The sequence below is a fragment of the Dipodomys ordii genome, unplaced genomic scaffold, assembly GCF_000151885.1.
Source record: "Dipodomys ordii isolate 6190 unplaced genomic scaffold, Dord_2.0 Scaffold95, whole genome shotgun sequence".
In the NCBI taxonomy this organism is placed as follows: domain Eukaryota; kingdom Metazoa; phylum Chordata; class Mammalia; order Rodentia; family Heteromyidae; genus Dipodomys; species Dipodomys ordii.
This window is the reverse complement of record NW_012267311.1, coordinates 2,372,083-2,388,394: the sequence shown is the minus strand read 5'-3', so window position 1 is coordinate 2,388,394 and position 16,312 is coordinate 2,372,083. Positions and strand designations below refer to the sequence as shown.

Genomic DNA, 16,312 nt, shown 5'->3' with positions numbered 1-16,312 from the left:
GCTCCAATTGTGGGGCCTGAACTCTGGGCCTGGGTGCTGTCCCTCAGCTCTTCAGCTCAAGGCTAGTGCTCTACCACTTGAGCCACAGAGCCACTTCCGCCTTTTTTCTTTTTGCTTATGTGGTGCTGAGGAACCGAACCCAGGGCCTCATGCATGCAAGGCAAGCGCTCTACCACTGAGACACCTTCCCAGCCCCAGAACATCTTTTTTTGTCAGTTGGGGGGCTTGAACTCTGGGCCTGGGTGCTGTCCCTCAGCTCTTGAGCTCAAGGCTAGCGCTCTACCACTTAAGCCACAGCGCCACTTCGGCGTTTTCTGTTTATGTGGTTCTCAGGAATTGAACCCAGGACCTCATGCATGCAAGGCAAGCACTCTACTACTGAACCACCTTCCCAGCCCTACAGAACATCTTTTCATATCTTATTTGTCATCTGTTATTGCCTTGATGAGGTATCAAGTCATCTTTGGCATATTTTTCAGTTGGGTTGTTTGTTACTATTGAGTTTTAAGAATTCTTTGTAAGTCCAATGCTCCTGACTCATGCCTATATTCCAAGCTACTCACAAGGCTAGATCTGAGGATTATAGTTTGAAGCCAGCCCAGGCCAGAAGAATCTGAGAGGTCTTATCTCTAATTAATTTCCAAAAAGCCAGAAATGGAGCTGTGGCTCAAGTGGTAGGTATAGTGCTAGTCTTGAGCAAAACAGCTCAGGGAAAGCACCTAGGAATCTTTTGAGTAAGAATTCTTTACCAGATATATTTTTCCCAGTTTGTGGATTGTCTTTTTATTCTCTTTGAAAGTAACTCTCACAGAGTAAAGAATTATTTTTATTTTTTTTATTTAGTTTTGGAGTACTGGGGTTTGAACCTCAGGGCTTTCCCATTTCATGGAAGACACTACCACTGAAGCCATGCCCCCTGGCTTGCATTTTTTATTTTAATGAAGTCTTGTTTGCCAGTTCTTTCCTTTATGGATTATGTTTTTGATGCATCTAGAAAGTTATCAGTAAACCCAAGATCATAGATGTAATCATCAAGGTCATCTAGTTTTAGGTTTTGAATTTAAGTCTGTTGTGATCCATCTTGAGTTAAGTTTGAGGAAAAGTATTAGGTCTGTGTGTAGATTCATACTGGTTTATTTGCCCTTTTTTTTGCTCATTATCACAGTATCTCAGTTATAGCTTTTTAAGTCCCGAAGTCGGGTAGTGTCAGTCCTTTAACTCTGCCTTCCTCCTTTGATAATGAGTTTGCTATTCTGGGTCTTTTGCCTTTCAATATAGACTTTAAAATCAGTTTGTTTGTATCTAATAACTTTCTGAGATCGCACTGAATCTATAGATCCAAACTGATAAGATGTCAAATCTTCCTATTCATGAGCATGGAATACCTATTTAGTTCTGTCATATCTTTTATCAGATTTTTGTAGTTTTCCTGTTATAAGTCTATGTACTTCTTTTAGATTTATACTTAAGTATTTCACTTTTATTTTAGTGCTAATATAAATGACATTGTGTTTTTAACTTCAAATAAATCTCAATCCCTAACCCTTGGCAACAGCTGATATGTTCTTCATTATAATCTTGTCATTTTGAAAATAGTGTACAAGTAGATTGAGTCAATGTGTAACCTTTTAGCCCTTTTTTGTTGTCATTTTTTAAAACATTTTTTATTATTACTATCTTCAAGTAGTTGTACAAAGAAGTTCCCATTCTACAAAACCTTGTATATGAATACAGGGCGTCTGACAACATTGTCATCCATCGCTCCTAACCCATCCCCCTTCTCTCACTTTTTTTTTTTCTTTAAATTGAGATTAGGTGATTATATAAATTTCACATATTTTACAGATTTGTGGAATAGTGATACTTGGTTAAAGTCACAGACACATTTTAACCTTCATTGTCATTATCGTGGTCTATAAACTTTGTGAGTTCTGTGAGCTTTGACAATACAAATTATTTCTTCAACATCAGGTGATGATTACATTTCTTTCCTTTTGTTTAGTGTAAGCTGTTCCCTCTTTCCCTCTCATTCCTCCCTTCCCGTCGCTGTCTTTGGGTTGCTTAGTTCTTTTTCTTCTATGTCCAGTGCAGCTGATGGGCCCCTTTGTTGTATGTTATTCCATTTCCCACTTATTCTGTGTCCTCCTCCTGGCTTCCCTCTGTTGTGTGCATATATCTACCATATATATGGTCAAGAACATGGAGTCATTTAGTAATGATACGACGAAATGAGTGGTTGTCCTTTGTTTCCCAAGTCCTATTTACTTTGTCATATCTTCCTGTATTTTGGCTTTAGCATCCACCTATCAGGGAGACCCTGTGCCGTTTGTCTCTTTGTTCTTGGCTTACCTCACTCAAAATAATTTGCTCTAGTTCCATCCATTTCCCTGCAAATGCCATTATTTGTCCTTTCTAATGGCTGCATAATATTCCATTGTATATAGGTACCACAGTTTTTGGATCCACTCATCAGTAGTGGGGCATCTGGGTTGTTTCCAAATCTTGGCTATTAGGAACAGTGCTGCAGTGAACATGGAGGTGCATGTGTCTTTGTATACTGGTTCCTGTTGTTCAGGGTAGATACCTAGGAATGGTATGGCTGGGTCATAGGGAAGGTCTATATTTAGCTTTCAGGGAAGGTCTATATTTAGCTTTCTGAGGTATCTCCAGACTGCTTTCCAAAGAGGTTGTATTAGTATACATTCCCACCAGCAATGCAGTAGGGTTCCTCTTTCTCCACATCCCCTCCAGCATTTGTTGTTGGCTGAATTTAGGATGTGGGCCATTCTGACTGAGGTAAGGTTATCTAAGTGTTGTTTTTATTTGCATTTCCTTTACAGCCAGGGATGATGAACAGTTCCTCATGTGTTTCTTTGCCATTTTTATCTCTTCTTCTGAGAAGTCTCTTTTTAGCTCCCTTGCCTATTGGTTTGTTAGATTTGTGAGGGGTTAATTTCTTGAGTTCCTTGTATATAATGGATATTAGACCCTTGTCTGATATATTCCTGGTAATTTTTTTTCTCAATTAGTTGGTTTTCTTTCTAGGTTGGTTGCTATTTCTTTATCTGTGCAGAAACTTTTTATTTTTATTTTTTTGTCGGTCATGGGCCGTGAACTCTGGGCCTGGGCGATGTCCCTCAGCTCTTCAGCTCAAAGTTAGTGCTCTATCACTTGAGCTACAGCGCCACTTCCAGTTTTCTGGTGGTTTATTGGAGATAAGAGTTTCAGGGAGTTTCTGCTGGAGCTGGCTTTGAACCGCGATCCTCAGATCTCAGCCTCCTGAGTAGCTAGGGTTACAAGCGTGAGCCACCGGCGCCCGGCAAGAAACTTTTTATTTTAAGGTAGTCCCATTTTTTACAAGTTTCTCCAATTTGTTGTGACTCTGTTCAGGAAGTTCCTGCCTGTACATGTAAGTTCAAGTGTCTCTCCTACTCTGTCCTGCAGTAGTTTCAGAGTATCAGGTTTGATGTTAAGGTCTTTAATCCATTTTGAGTTGATGTTAGTATATGGTGACAGGCTAGGGCCCACTTTTAGTTTTCTGCATGTGGCCACCCAGTTTTCCCAGCACCAGTAGTTGAGGAGGCTGTGATTCTTCCACTGTATGTCTTTGGCTCCTTTGTTAAATATCAACTGACTGTACGTATGCGGCTTTATTTCTGGGTCCTGTAATGTTGCATTGATCTTCAGGTCTCTTTGTGCTAGTACCAAGCTGTCTTTGTTATTACGGCTCTGTTGAAGAGCTTGAAATCTAGTATCGTGATCCCTCCCACATTCTTTCTTTTGCCTAGAATTAATAATAATCAAAGGATTATTCTGGGTCTTTTATTGTTCCATATGAATTTTTGGACTGTTTTCTCTATTTTAGTGAAGTATGTCATTGGGATTTTAATGGGAATTGCATTAAATGTGTATATCAATTTTGGCGGTATCACCATTTTCACTATATTAATTCTGCCTATCCAGGAACACGGGAGATCTTTCCATTTCCTGGTATCCTCTATGATTCCTTTTTTTTAGGCTTTATAGTTTTCATGAAATAGACCCTCTACATCTTTGGTTAGGTTTATTCCTACTTTTTTTTTTTTTGAGGTTATTGTGAATTGGGTTTGTTTCCTTGATTTCCTTTTCTGCTTGTACATTGTTGGTGTACAGAAAGGTGACTGATTTTTGTGGGTTAGTTTTGTATCCTGCTACTTTGCCGAAGTGGTTTATAAGCTCTAAGAGTTTGGCAATGGAGGTTTTGAGATAGTTTAACTTCTTTCTCCCCTATGCAGATCCCTTTAATGTCTTTTTCTGTTTTTGTTTTTGGGTCTGGTCGTGGGGCCTGAACTCTGGGCCTGAGTGCTGTCCCTCAGCTCTTCAGCTCAAGGCTAGCGCTCTACCACTTGAGTCACAGTGCCACTTCCGGCTTTTTTCTTTTTTGCTTATGTGGTGCTGAGGAATCGAACCCAGGGCCTCATGCATGCAAGGCAAGCGCTCTACCACTGAGCCACCTTCCCAGCCCTTTAATGTCTTTTTCTTGACTTATTGCTCTGGCTAAGGATTCCAGAACTATATTGAAGAGGAGTGGAGAGAGTGGGCATCCTTGCCGTGTTCCTGTTTTTTAGGGGAATTAGTCCCCATTAAGTATAATATTGGCTGTTGGTCTGTCATTTAAGGCTTTTTTAGGAATGTTCCTTCTATTCCTATTTTTTCCAGAGCTTTTTAACATGATTGAGTGCTGTATTTTATCAAAAACCTTTTCCACGTCAATGGAGATAATCATGTGGTTCTTGACCTTGGATCTGTTGATGTGATGGATTACATTTATTGATTTTCATATGTTCTGCATCTCTGGGATGAAGCCTACTTGGTCATAATGTATGATTTTTTTTTTGATATGTTTCTGGATTCTGTTGGCTAGAATTTTATTGGGGAGCTTTGCATCTGTGTTCATCAAAGAGATTGGTCTGTACTCCTTTTTGTTGTTGTTGTGTCTTTGCCTGGTTTGGGGATGAGTGTGATATTGGCTTCATAGAATGACGTTGGGATTACTCCCTCTGTTTCTGTTTCTCTGAAGAACTTGAGGAGAATGGTTATTAGTTCCTCTTTAAAGGCCTTATAGAGTTCTGTAGTGAATCCATCTGGTCCTAGGCTTTTCCTTGTTGGAAGGTTTCTGATTGCTTCCTCTATCTCATTGTAGGTTATTGACATGTTTACCAAACTGCTGCCACACCATACATGGTAGAGAAGCATGGCTGAAAAGGAAAGGGGGGAATAGAAATTTGTATTTCTGTAGAAATTCATCCATTTCTGCTAGGTTTTCCTTCCTTAGTGAGTATAGCATCTGGAAATATTTCTTTATAATTGTTTGGATGTCTTGGATGTTTCTTGTAATTTTTCCTGTGGCATCCCTGATCTTATTGATTTGGGTCTCTTCTTTTTTTAGTCAATCTTGCCATTAGTCTGTCAATTTTATTGAGTAAAAAAAAAAAGTTTTTGTTTTATTAACTTTATTTATAGTTTTCTTAGTTTCTGTCTTGTTAATGCCAGCTCTTATTTTGATTATCTCCCTCCATCTAGCAATTTTAGGTTCAACTTTTTCTTGTTTCTCTAGCAGTTTTTGTTGCATTATGAGATTGTTTACTTGGTCTGTTACCGTTTTCTTGATATGTGCACTGAGGAAGTGGCGTTTGTGGCTCAAGCGGTAGAGCGCTCACCTTGAGCTGAAGAGCGCAGGGACAGCGCCCAGGCCCAGAGTTAAAAAAAAAAAAAAAGATTGGAATCTTGGTATGTGCACTGAGAGCAATAAATTTGCCCCTCAGAACTGCTTTCACTGTGTCCCATAGGTTTCTTTGTAATGCATCTTCATTTTCATTGAATTGTAGGAACTTTTTAATTTCTTTAATTTCTTCTGTGACCCATGTGTTGCTCAGCAGTGTGCTGTTTAATTTCCATGTGTTTGAGTTTTTTCTACTATATGCCTTGTTACCGAGAACTAGTTTGATTCCACTATGGTCAGATAAAATACAGGAGATTATGTTGATCCTCTTGTATTTGCTTAAATTCCTTGAACTAAGATATGATCTTAGTTCCATGAAAAAGTTCCCTGGGCTCCTGAGAAGAATGTGTACTGGGTTGTTGTTGGGTGGAACTCGGTATATGTCAGTTAAGTCTGCTTGAGATATGGCATCTTAATTCAGAGACCTCTTTGCCAATTCTTTGGATGGTAGACCTGTCCTTTGGTGAGAGTAGAGTATTAAAGTCTCCTAGTATTATTGTATTTGGATCCATCTTTTCCTGTAAATCTAAGAGTATTCATGTAACATATTTGGGTGCACCGATGTTTGGGACATATAGATTGACAATGGTAATATCCTCGTCTTGGATTGTTCCCTGTATTAATATGTAGTGACCTTCTTTGTCTTTTTGTAATGATTTTAATGTAAAGTTTATTTTATCAGATATCTCCTGCGTTCTTGCTGGGGGCATTGCATGGTAGATCTTCCTCCATCCTTTCACTGGGAGTTTGTTTTTATCTTTGGCTGTGAGGTGGATCTCTTGAAGACAGCAAATTGATGAATCTTGTTTTCTGATCAGTCTGCAGTTCTTTTTCTTTTGATTGGTGAATTGAGTCCATCAATATTTATGGTTATTATGGAGAAGTATATTGTGTTTCCTGTCATTTTCCTACTTTGCTAAGTTTTTCTTCTTTCCTTTCCTCCTGTGTTTACTAAGTTAGTCTCCTACTGATATCTATCTGGTATGGATCCCTGATCTTGATTGTTTTCTCCATATTATAATCCCTCTCTTAATATTCTTTGTAATGCTGGCTTATTGTTTATGAATTCATTTAGTTTTTCCTTACTATTAAAATTTTAGTTTCTCCATCGAATGTGAATGCTAGCTTTACTGGATATACCAGTCTGGGCTGGCAGTTACTGGTTCTCAGGGCTCACATGATACTTTACCAGGCTTTCCTTGCATTCAGTGTGTGTATGGAGAGGTCTCCAGTGATTCCCATTGTAGAATAGCTCCTTCTTTGCTTTTGCTGCATGCAAGATTGTTTATTTCCTCCCCTTTGTCTACCCCATTTATACAAAGGTAAAATTTCTTGGTACAGTCTGCTTGTTCTTGGACTTTCCTTTGGCATATTTTGAGTGTTTTTTCCATATCTGTGACTTTTTTTTCCAATGCCGGCATTTTGTCTTCGGTACCTGGTATTCTATGGAAATTGAGCCATTTATAATTTCTATGTTGTTCGTTAGAGTATAATCTCATCTTTTAGTGAGACATGTACTGCATCTATTTTTGAGTGCATTTCTTGTTTGAAGGCTTGGATTTCTTGATAGCTTTTTCCTTTGTTCTTTAAATTGCTGATCTATTTCTCGTTTTAATTCTTGACTCATTGCCTCTATCATCTCTTGGATGTAGCGTTTGTCTTCCATTTCTTTTTCACTTCCACTTGGCGTTCTCCCCTGTGTGGTTGCTGTCTGGGCTGTTCCTGCAGGCCTGTGCAGAGGGGCACCATGCCATCACCACCCCAGGCTGGGCTGGGCTGTTCCTGCCGGCTGGTGCAGAGAGCCTGGGGTTGTCCGCTGTCACCCCAGGCTGGACTGGGCTGTTCCTGCCAGCTGGTGCAGAGAGGTGCCACACTGTCGTGGTCGGAGGGGCGGGGGTAGGAGGGGTGTCTTTGTGCAGGTTCTGAGTTCCAAGTTTTGTTTGTATTCTCTGGGTCGGCTCTGCCACTTGGGAGTCTTCCAGGAGCCTTGGGACCCTTGTGGCTCTGTGGTCCCTATCGGGTCCCCAGCCAGGCAGCTTGAGCAGCTCGGGTAGGGGGGCCCCCCCACCGCCAGTAAGAGGTGGGGGAAGGGCCTTCCTGCTTTACCATCTTTGTGTAGGTTCTTTTTTTTTTTTTTTTTTGCCCGAGTGCTGTCCCTCAGCTCTAGGCGAGCGCTCTACCACTTGAACTACAGTGCCACTTCCGGTTTTCTGGTAGTTTTTATTGGAGATAAGAGTTTCACAGACTTTCCTGCCCTGGCTGGCTTTGAACCATGATCCTCAGATCTCAGTCTCCTGAGTAGCTAGGATTACAGGCGTGAGCCAGCGGCGCCCAACTTTGTGTAGGTTCTGAAGTTTTTTCCTTTTCCTTTTTTTTACTTCCTGTATTGCTCTGAGTAGTTGCCTTTTTGGTTCTTTGTCTTTGTCGTGGGGCTGGAACTCTGGGCTTGGGCACTGTCCCTCAGCTCTTCAGTTCAAGGCTAACGCTCTACCACTTGAGCTACAGTGCCACTTCCGGTTTTCTGGTGGTTTTTATTGGAGATAAGAGTTTCACAGACTTTCCTGCCCGGACTGGCTTTGAACCGCAATCCTCAGATCTCAGCCTCCTAAGAAGTTAGGATTACAGGCGTGAGCCACCGGCTCCCGACAGTAATTGCCTTTTGTTTTGAGACAAGGTCTCACTATAGCTCAAGCTGCCTTAAATTCAGTCACACGGCCTCAGTCTTCCAAGGGCTAGGACTGTACAGGCATGCATCATTATGACCCTTTTAACTTTTTCAAATTGGTTTCCTCTTAGCTTGGCTAATGATGATTTTACTGTTATAAAATAAAGGATTACAGATCATTCCATCCTTCATGAGGCGAACATTGCATCTATTAGGAAGGAAATTGAGAAACATAAATTCAGAAAATATTAAGAATTGATGGTGGGGCTGGGAAGGTGGCTCAGTGGTAGAGGGCTTGCCTTGCATGCATGAGGCCCTGGGTTTGATTCCTCAGCACCACAAAAACAGAAAAAGCCGGAAGCAGGGCTGATATTCAAGTGGTAGAGTGCTAGCCTTCAGTGGAAGAGCTGAGGGACAGCGCCCAGGCCTAGAGTTCAAGCCCTATGACTGACAAAAAAAAAAAAAAGAATTGATGGTATGCCAGGCATTGTGGTTCATGCCTGCAATCTCAGCACTTGGAGAACAAGGCAGTTGGATTGAAGTTGGAGACCAGCTTGGTCTACATAGGGAAATCCTATATAGGATGGGGGTTAGGAGGGAGAAAAAGAGAAGGAAGCATGGTAGGGGAGAAAATGATTCTACACTGATTTTACTGTTTGTAGTAATGAGTTTGCTTCCTGATAGTATGATCACTAAAGAGCAAATTCGGTGGCTCAGATGTATAAATTTGAAAACTTTTATCTGCCACTTACTTCATCTGTTGACTATTTCCCTTGTAAGATTTAGCACATGAAGAATCCAATTGAAGATAGTAAACAAAGTGCAAAGTAACCATGTAAAAATGTCCTCTTTTTTTCTTTTGTCGGTTGTGGGGCTTGAACTCTGGGCCTGGGCGCTGCCCCTCAGCTTTTCAGCTCAAGGCGAGTGCTCTACCCCTTGAGCTACAGCGCCACTTCCAGTTTTCTGGTGGTTTATTGGAGATAGGAGTCTCACGGTCTCTCCTGCCCGGGCTGGCTTTGAACCGCAATCCTCAGATCTCAGCCTCCTGAGTAGCTAGGATTACAGGCGTGAGGCACCAGCGCCCGGCAAAATGTCCATTTTTTAAATGTAGTTTTCAAAATGTCAGACCTCAATACAAGTATTTTAGCACCTAAAAGGGGAAAAAAGCAGTGGTGCTTGTGGCCAAACTCTTAAACCAGTGTTTTGTTTTGTTTTTTTCCTTGGGTATGATGTGATCTAGATTGTCAGAAGCTTCAGCTCTGGTAAAAGAGAAGGTGGTGACTTTGTTTGCTGTGCTCTCTCTCCTCGTGGTGAATGGATTTACTGTGTGGGGGAAGACTTTGTGCTCTACTGCTTTAGCACAGTCACTGGCAAGCTGGAGAGAACTTTGACAGTAAGTATTACTAAGGTCATCTAAAGAATTTATGGTAATGCATAGGTTTGGATTTATGGCAGGCTTGTTACCCTGAGCTTCTCACAGTGTTCCATGCCAGAGCCATCTGGCCCAGAACCATGGCCTGGCCTCTGCCTGTAGGTTTCTGGCACTGAAGTGGGTTGCACATCGGAAACATATATATGGAAATGCCTCAATACTTTGTGTTCTCTGCAGTACATACTTTTTTACAGTATTACCATTGTGAACCTAAGTATGAAGAAAGTGTAATGGAGGTGTTTTACCATTCAAATAAAAATAAGAGACCATAAGTAATGGTATGAAATTATCTCCTTTACCAGGAAAAATCATCCTTTAGTGACTCCCTTAGCTTCAGGTAGACAGAAGATGTGTGTACATAAAGCAGAGAAGGGAGTAGAACCTGTGGAGCAGCTAGATTAACCAGATCTTCCTCATGGGGGCTGACAGATAGCACATATTTTTCTCTGTATCATTTGGAGGGCATATTATTTATGCATTGTCTCCATCGTCCTAATTAGATTTTTTTTTGTTGTGGTGGTGTTTTTTTTGTTTTTCAGGGTTTTTTTTCCCTTTCAGCTCTCATATTGAAGTCAGACAAGGAATTAATGCTAGCAGTGTTAAAGTCTCCAAATGTCAGGGGCTTACAATAAAAGGTTTTTTGTTGTTGTTGTTGTTATCAATACTAGGGTTTGAACTCAGGGCCTTATGCTTGCCTGCTGGTTCTACTAAGTTTTTTGGGGGGGTCCGGTCATGGGGCCTGAACTCTGGGCCTGGGTGCTGTCCCTCAGCTCTTCAGCTCAAGGCTAGCACTCTACCACTTGAGCCACAGCGCCACTTCCGGCTTTATTCTTTTTGCTTATGTGGTGCTGAGGAATCGAACCCAGGGCCTCAGGCATGCAAGGCAAGCGCTCTACTACTGAGCCACCTTCCCAGACCCTCTCCTAAGTTTTATTATTTATTTATTATTTGCCAGTCCTGGGGCTTAAACTCAGGGCCTAGGCATTGTCCCTGGGCTGCTTTTGCTCAAGGCTACCATTTGTCACAACACCACTTCTGGCTTTTCTGTTTATGCGGTACTAAGGAATCGAACCCAGGGCTTCAGGCATGCTAGAACAAGCACTCTACCAGTAAGCCACATTCTCAGCCTCAAGATTTTGTTTTACAATATGTGAGTTGAATATCCTCTTTTCGCTGTGTCATTTGGACTATGTGAACTTTCAAGATCTTTTCCACTCAGTTCTGGGAACCTCTTTGGGGTTATTTATTAAGATATGTACACTCTCTTTACCCATTCCAGGTTCACGAGAAGGATGTGATTGGTATTGCACATCATCCTCATCAGAATTTGATTGCTACCTACAGTGAAGATGGACTCTTAAAGCTCTGGAAACCCTAATTCACCTTTTAAAAATCTGGCTTGAAGCATGTACTTAGAAGACATACTTATGTGTTTGTTTTTTTCAGGTCAACTTTCTAAAAAAAAAGAAAAAAGAAAAAGTATCCCATTTAGCCAAGCATAATTAGTCTTAAAAAGTTACCCTTTTAAAAATATATTTTTAAGATTTTAGTTTTTCTGCTTATAACTATAGCAGACATATTACTGGTATTTCTAGGAAAAAAAGATGGACTTCTTTGATTATCTAAAATCCTGATTGCAATTTACTTCCCATCATAAACCTTGTAAATACCCCCAGTATTCAGTAGCTGTTTTTTAAGATGTTAATAAAGCACACATTTCTGGATGCTTTGTAAATAAATATTCATCTCGTCAGTATGTTTACTAAAAATGGTGAGAGAACTCATTATCATCAAGTCCTGAGTTCACATTGATAGCAGTTGGATTGACTGACATAAAAACTATCATAATCTCATGGTACTGTCTTTTTTGCTCATTTTGAGCTGTGCCTTCTCCTATGTTCAGTCTAACTTCAGGGAATATAGTCCCCCATCTTCTGGTTGGAAATAGTTGCAGGATCAGTTGAGACCAGTTTTGGCATCATCTGTCATGTGGAGGAGGGTTTGGCATTGAAAATGAGCTGCTGTTCTAGATAAGCACTATACCTTTTGAGCTACGCCCCTAGCCCAATATGCTGTTCTGAAAAATTAGACAAGGACCTGAGATTTAAGTCTTTTGTAATGATCATAGTCATCAGCTAAAAACATTTCAAAGATAATAAAACTCTTAAATATTTTGCACATGGATTTCTCTTTGACCTTTAAACCAAAGATGTAGGGCTTGGGGACATAGCTCAAGTTGTAGAGGGCCTGCAAGAGGGAGGCCCTGAATTCAAACCCTAGTACTGCAAAAAAAAAAAAAAAAAGGGGGGGTGGGAATCAATTGAGAGTGTGTAGGACTCTTAAAGATCTTATTTCTAGGCTTTCTATGCCCTCCTTTACGCTTAGCATTTAAGAACTAGTGGGGAAAAGGGTTTTTTTTGGTCAGTCATGTGCCAGGACGCTGTCCCTCAGCTCTTTAGCTCAAGGCTAGCACTCTACCATTTGAGCCACAGTACCACTTCTGGTTTTCTGAACATTTTATTGGAGTTAAAGAGTGTCACAGACTTTCCTGGCCAGACTGGCTTTGAACTGCAATCCTCAGATTTCAGCCTTCTGAGTACCTAGAATTACAGGCATGAGCCACCAACGCCTGACAAAAGGTTTTTTTTTTTTTTTTTTTAACTTTTGCATTCTCATTTTTTGTGACTTGAATGTGGCCCCATCCTATGCCTGGCACATAATAGTCAATATTGGCTGTTTACTTTGTGCAGCATTAAGAAACCTTTTCCAGTCATCATCTGTAACTTTTTTCCCTTTTGCTGCAAACCCCACTGCCTTTTGTCTCAGTTAATTTAGTTTGTAGCAGTTTTGATGTCTTAAAACTCATGGGAATTGGGCTGGGAAGGTAGCTCAGTGGTAGAGCGCTTGCCTTGCATGCCTGAGGCCCTGGGTTCGATTTCTCAGCACCACATAAGCAAAAAGAAAAAAACTGGAAGTGGCGCTGTGGCTCAAGTGGTAATGCGCTAGCCTTGAGCTGAAGAGCTGAAGGACAGTGCCCAGGCCCAGACTGGACCCCCCCCCCAAAAAAAAAAAACTCATGGGAATTGAATATATCCATTAGTTTAGGACTAATATACAATGTAGTTTACTTTTTTTTTTTTTTTTTTTGGTCCGGTCGTGGGGCCTGAACTCTGGGCCTGAGCGCTGTCCCTCAGCTCTTCAGCTCAAGGCTAGCACTCTACCGCTTGAGCCACAGCTTCACTTCCGGCTTTTTTCTTTTTGCTTATGTGGTGCTGAGGAATCGAACCCAGGGCCTCAGGCATGCAAGGCAAGTGCTCTACCACTGAGCCAACTTCCCAGCCCCGAGCTTACATTTTTTTTTTTTAATGGTGGTAATGGGTTTTTAGCTCAGGCCTTCACTTGGTATTTTTTTATTTACAGCTGGTTATCTACTTTAGACATGCTTTTAATTAAAAGTTTTAAATTGGCATGAGGAAAGTTTGTCACACATCAGACAAGATAACATTTGGGAGTCTGAAGCACAGCCTGGGCTGCATAGGAAGACCCTTGTCAAAACAATCAACAAAACAGAAGCTGGGAATAAAGGATTTTTGCATGAAGCAATCTTTTGTAAAGAAAGATTAGGGAGGGACCTGAATTGGATTTTTTTTTCCCCATTGGTGGTGGGGCTTGAACTATGGACTTGGGCACTGTCCCTGTGTTCTTCAGCACAAAGGTGAGTGCTCTACCACTTGAGCCACTGCACCATTTCCAGTTTTCTGGTGGTTAATTGGCAATAAAGAGTCTCAAGGACTTTCCTGCCCACGCTGGCTTTGAACAGAGATCCTCAGATCTCAGCCTCCTAAGTAGCTAGGATTACAGGTGTGAGCTACCAGCAGTTTTTAGTGAGATAATACATTTGTCCTAACTGCAAAACTTGAAAGCCCAACTTTTATACTTTCCTCAGGCAGTATTTGTTAAATCTTTCAAGACTTTCTAAAATAGGAACTTTTTTTAACATGTGTGACTGGGAATTAAACTCAGGCTTAGGCTCTTGCTTAGCTTTTTTGCTCAAGGCTGGCACTCTACTACTTTCCAGCATCTTTCTGGTATATTTGGAGGAGTCAGATTTGCCTGTCTGGGATAAAACACTGATCCTCAGATGTGAGCTGCCTGAGTAGTTTGAATTGTTAAGTATGAGCCACTGTTGTCTTGCTTTGCCTGGATTTTCTTAAACAATAGATGGCAGTCCCCTCCAGGGCTGAAGGCTGAAACCCCAGACCCTTCACCGGAAGCCTGTGAATGTACAAGTTACCTGTTTCCTGTTTGCCCATTGAGCATGGGTCCAGGACAAGGAAGGTAAGCCACTGATCTAGTGGGATTGGGAGCAACTGTCAGGAGTGGGGTCATGCGGTTGTTTTCCCCTTAACATTCCTGGGCTGTTCTGTAAGACTAGTTAGCAAAAGCTGATGCAAGCTGGGTGCCAGGAATCAACAAGCACTATTTTGAAATGAGGCTTGTGATTTGGTTATTAGGGAGTAGCCTGGGCTCATTAGACTTGATATTGTTCTTAACAATAAAACTCAATACATACATAAATGTTATCCTATTCTTTATACGTACTCACTGAAAATTAAGATTCATGGCACAAATCTCAGGTTCAGTATTCTTAATATTCTCAGAACCACAGAATGAAGATCTGGGCCCGTAGCTTATATCTGTCCTCAGCTACTCATGATGAAAGCCAGTCCAGGCAAAAAAGTCAGACTAACCAGCAAAAAGTTGGATGTAGAGTTCTGGCTCAAATGGCAGAGCACCAGCCATAAGCAAAAAAGGGAAAGGTGCATGTCCCAGCGAAGTTCAAGCCCCAGGATCAAAGCAGACTCCACAAATTTTCACACTGAAAACCAACTTAGTGGCAAAGCTCCATTTCTTCTCTTCTGCCTGCCTGAATTTTGCTGTCATTTTCCTCACCTCAATCTTTAGCAATGGAATTGGGACAGAGTTCATAGGTTGTTTATAATCCCTTAAGTTTTACCTAAGAACAACGGGTAGAGATGATCGGACAGCACTGAAGTATAAGTAGGAGCCCATAGTGAAAACATCAATGGGCAGTTTATAGATGTGCACAAACTGGTTTAACATGCCCAGCATGTTCAAATTCAACTAGTATACTAGTTTTCTTATAAAGCAGGGAATTAGGTAAAGTGTTTAAAAAAGATGCTTTTGCTCTTCGTTCCTTAAGGTTATGATGGTCAACTTAACAACTTCAAGTGACAGAAAGCTTTTTTTTTCCTTCTGGAATTGTGCAGCTTGCTAGCATTCTCACTGTGCTTTAGAATCATTTCTATTTCAAGAGATGCTAGAAAGTACATCATTTTCCCAAGTTGGTAAATTCTGGTCTGACCTTGTTTAAGGTTAACTCTCCTAAGTCACATATGCAGGTATTGGTATTATCCCTGTGTTGGTAGTTTTCTAACCTTCAATGCAGTCATTCAGTGCTTTGACTTGCTACCAAAGACCTTTGGGACTTAACCAGTTTTAGTTTCTGTGTTTCAATTTTTAAAAGCAAATGTCGTGGTGATCACAGGGAAAAAAAAACCTGTAGTGACACACTGGAATTACTTTGTAATCAGTATATTAAGGAGACATTTCATACATTTCAGTAATTGCTTAAATTCTGATATCCAGATTTAAGCTTATGAACATATGACTTTAAACATACAGTTAAAGCTATTCATTGTAATTTGCTATACTACCAACATCGAATTACAGTTACTTTGGAGCAAATGGTTTAAAGTAAGCCTGTAACATATCTAAGGAACACCTTCCTAGGTTATACATGCAACTTCTCAATGTACAGGTCTTTTCAATTGTTTTTTTTCTACCCAACTCTGAAAGTCACTTGATACTCAAGGGCTTTATAGTGGTTCAAAGGGAAAAAGAACATAACTATTTCCAACCAACATAATATATATGTGCATATTTATATATGAACACACATATATATATTTAAAAAGATGACAGTGGGGATGCAATTCTAGAAGTGCAAGCCCTTAGAAGCAGCATATGATAAACCTCTTCACTAGGAAGGTATCATTTCTGTATCACTGTTAACACACGCTAAATTATGTATTACGCCACTCTTCAAGTAATAGTTGAGGCAATAAAATGCAAAGGCATCACAATGAGTCCACTTAATACAAATAGCTAGACAAACCAACATTTCTCTACAAATTTCTCTTTTTCAGATTACTAGCCAAACACAAAGTTTTAGCCCCACAGATTAATGATAAAAGGCCATACACCAAAGTCAACACATATACCTAGCATTTCAGTTTAAGCTTTGTCCATGTACACAGCTGAATCAATTACAAGATGTGGTTTAACAGATGCTAGAGGAACTATTTTAAAAGTAGTTTTTACAGGTATTAAAACTTCATCTTGCACACTGAAGTCATCATACAGAGCAAAG

At 40.6% G+C, this 16,312-nt stretch overlaps 1 protein-coding gene across 1 annotated transcript in view; it reads left to right on the top strand.

Annotated features, from left to right (window-relative positions):
• The window catches only part of Smu1 (smu-1 suppressor of mec-8 and unc-52 homolog (C. elegans)), a 37,998-nt gene extending 25,966 nt beyond the window's left edge, over positions 1–12,032 (top strand). The window contains exons 11-12 of the mRNA XM_013026564.1: positions 9,667–9,819; positions 11,138–12,032. Of these exons, the coding sequence (XP_012882018.1) occupies positions 9,667–9,819; positions 11,138–11,236 (252 nt within the window). The 3' untranslated portion in view covers positions 11,237–12,032. The remainder of the gene's footprint in view (positions 1–9,666; positions 9,820–11,137) is intronic.
• The last annotated feature ends 4,280 nt before the right edge of the window (positions 12,033–16,312 follow it).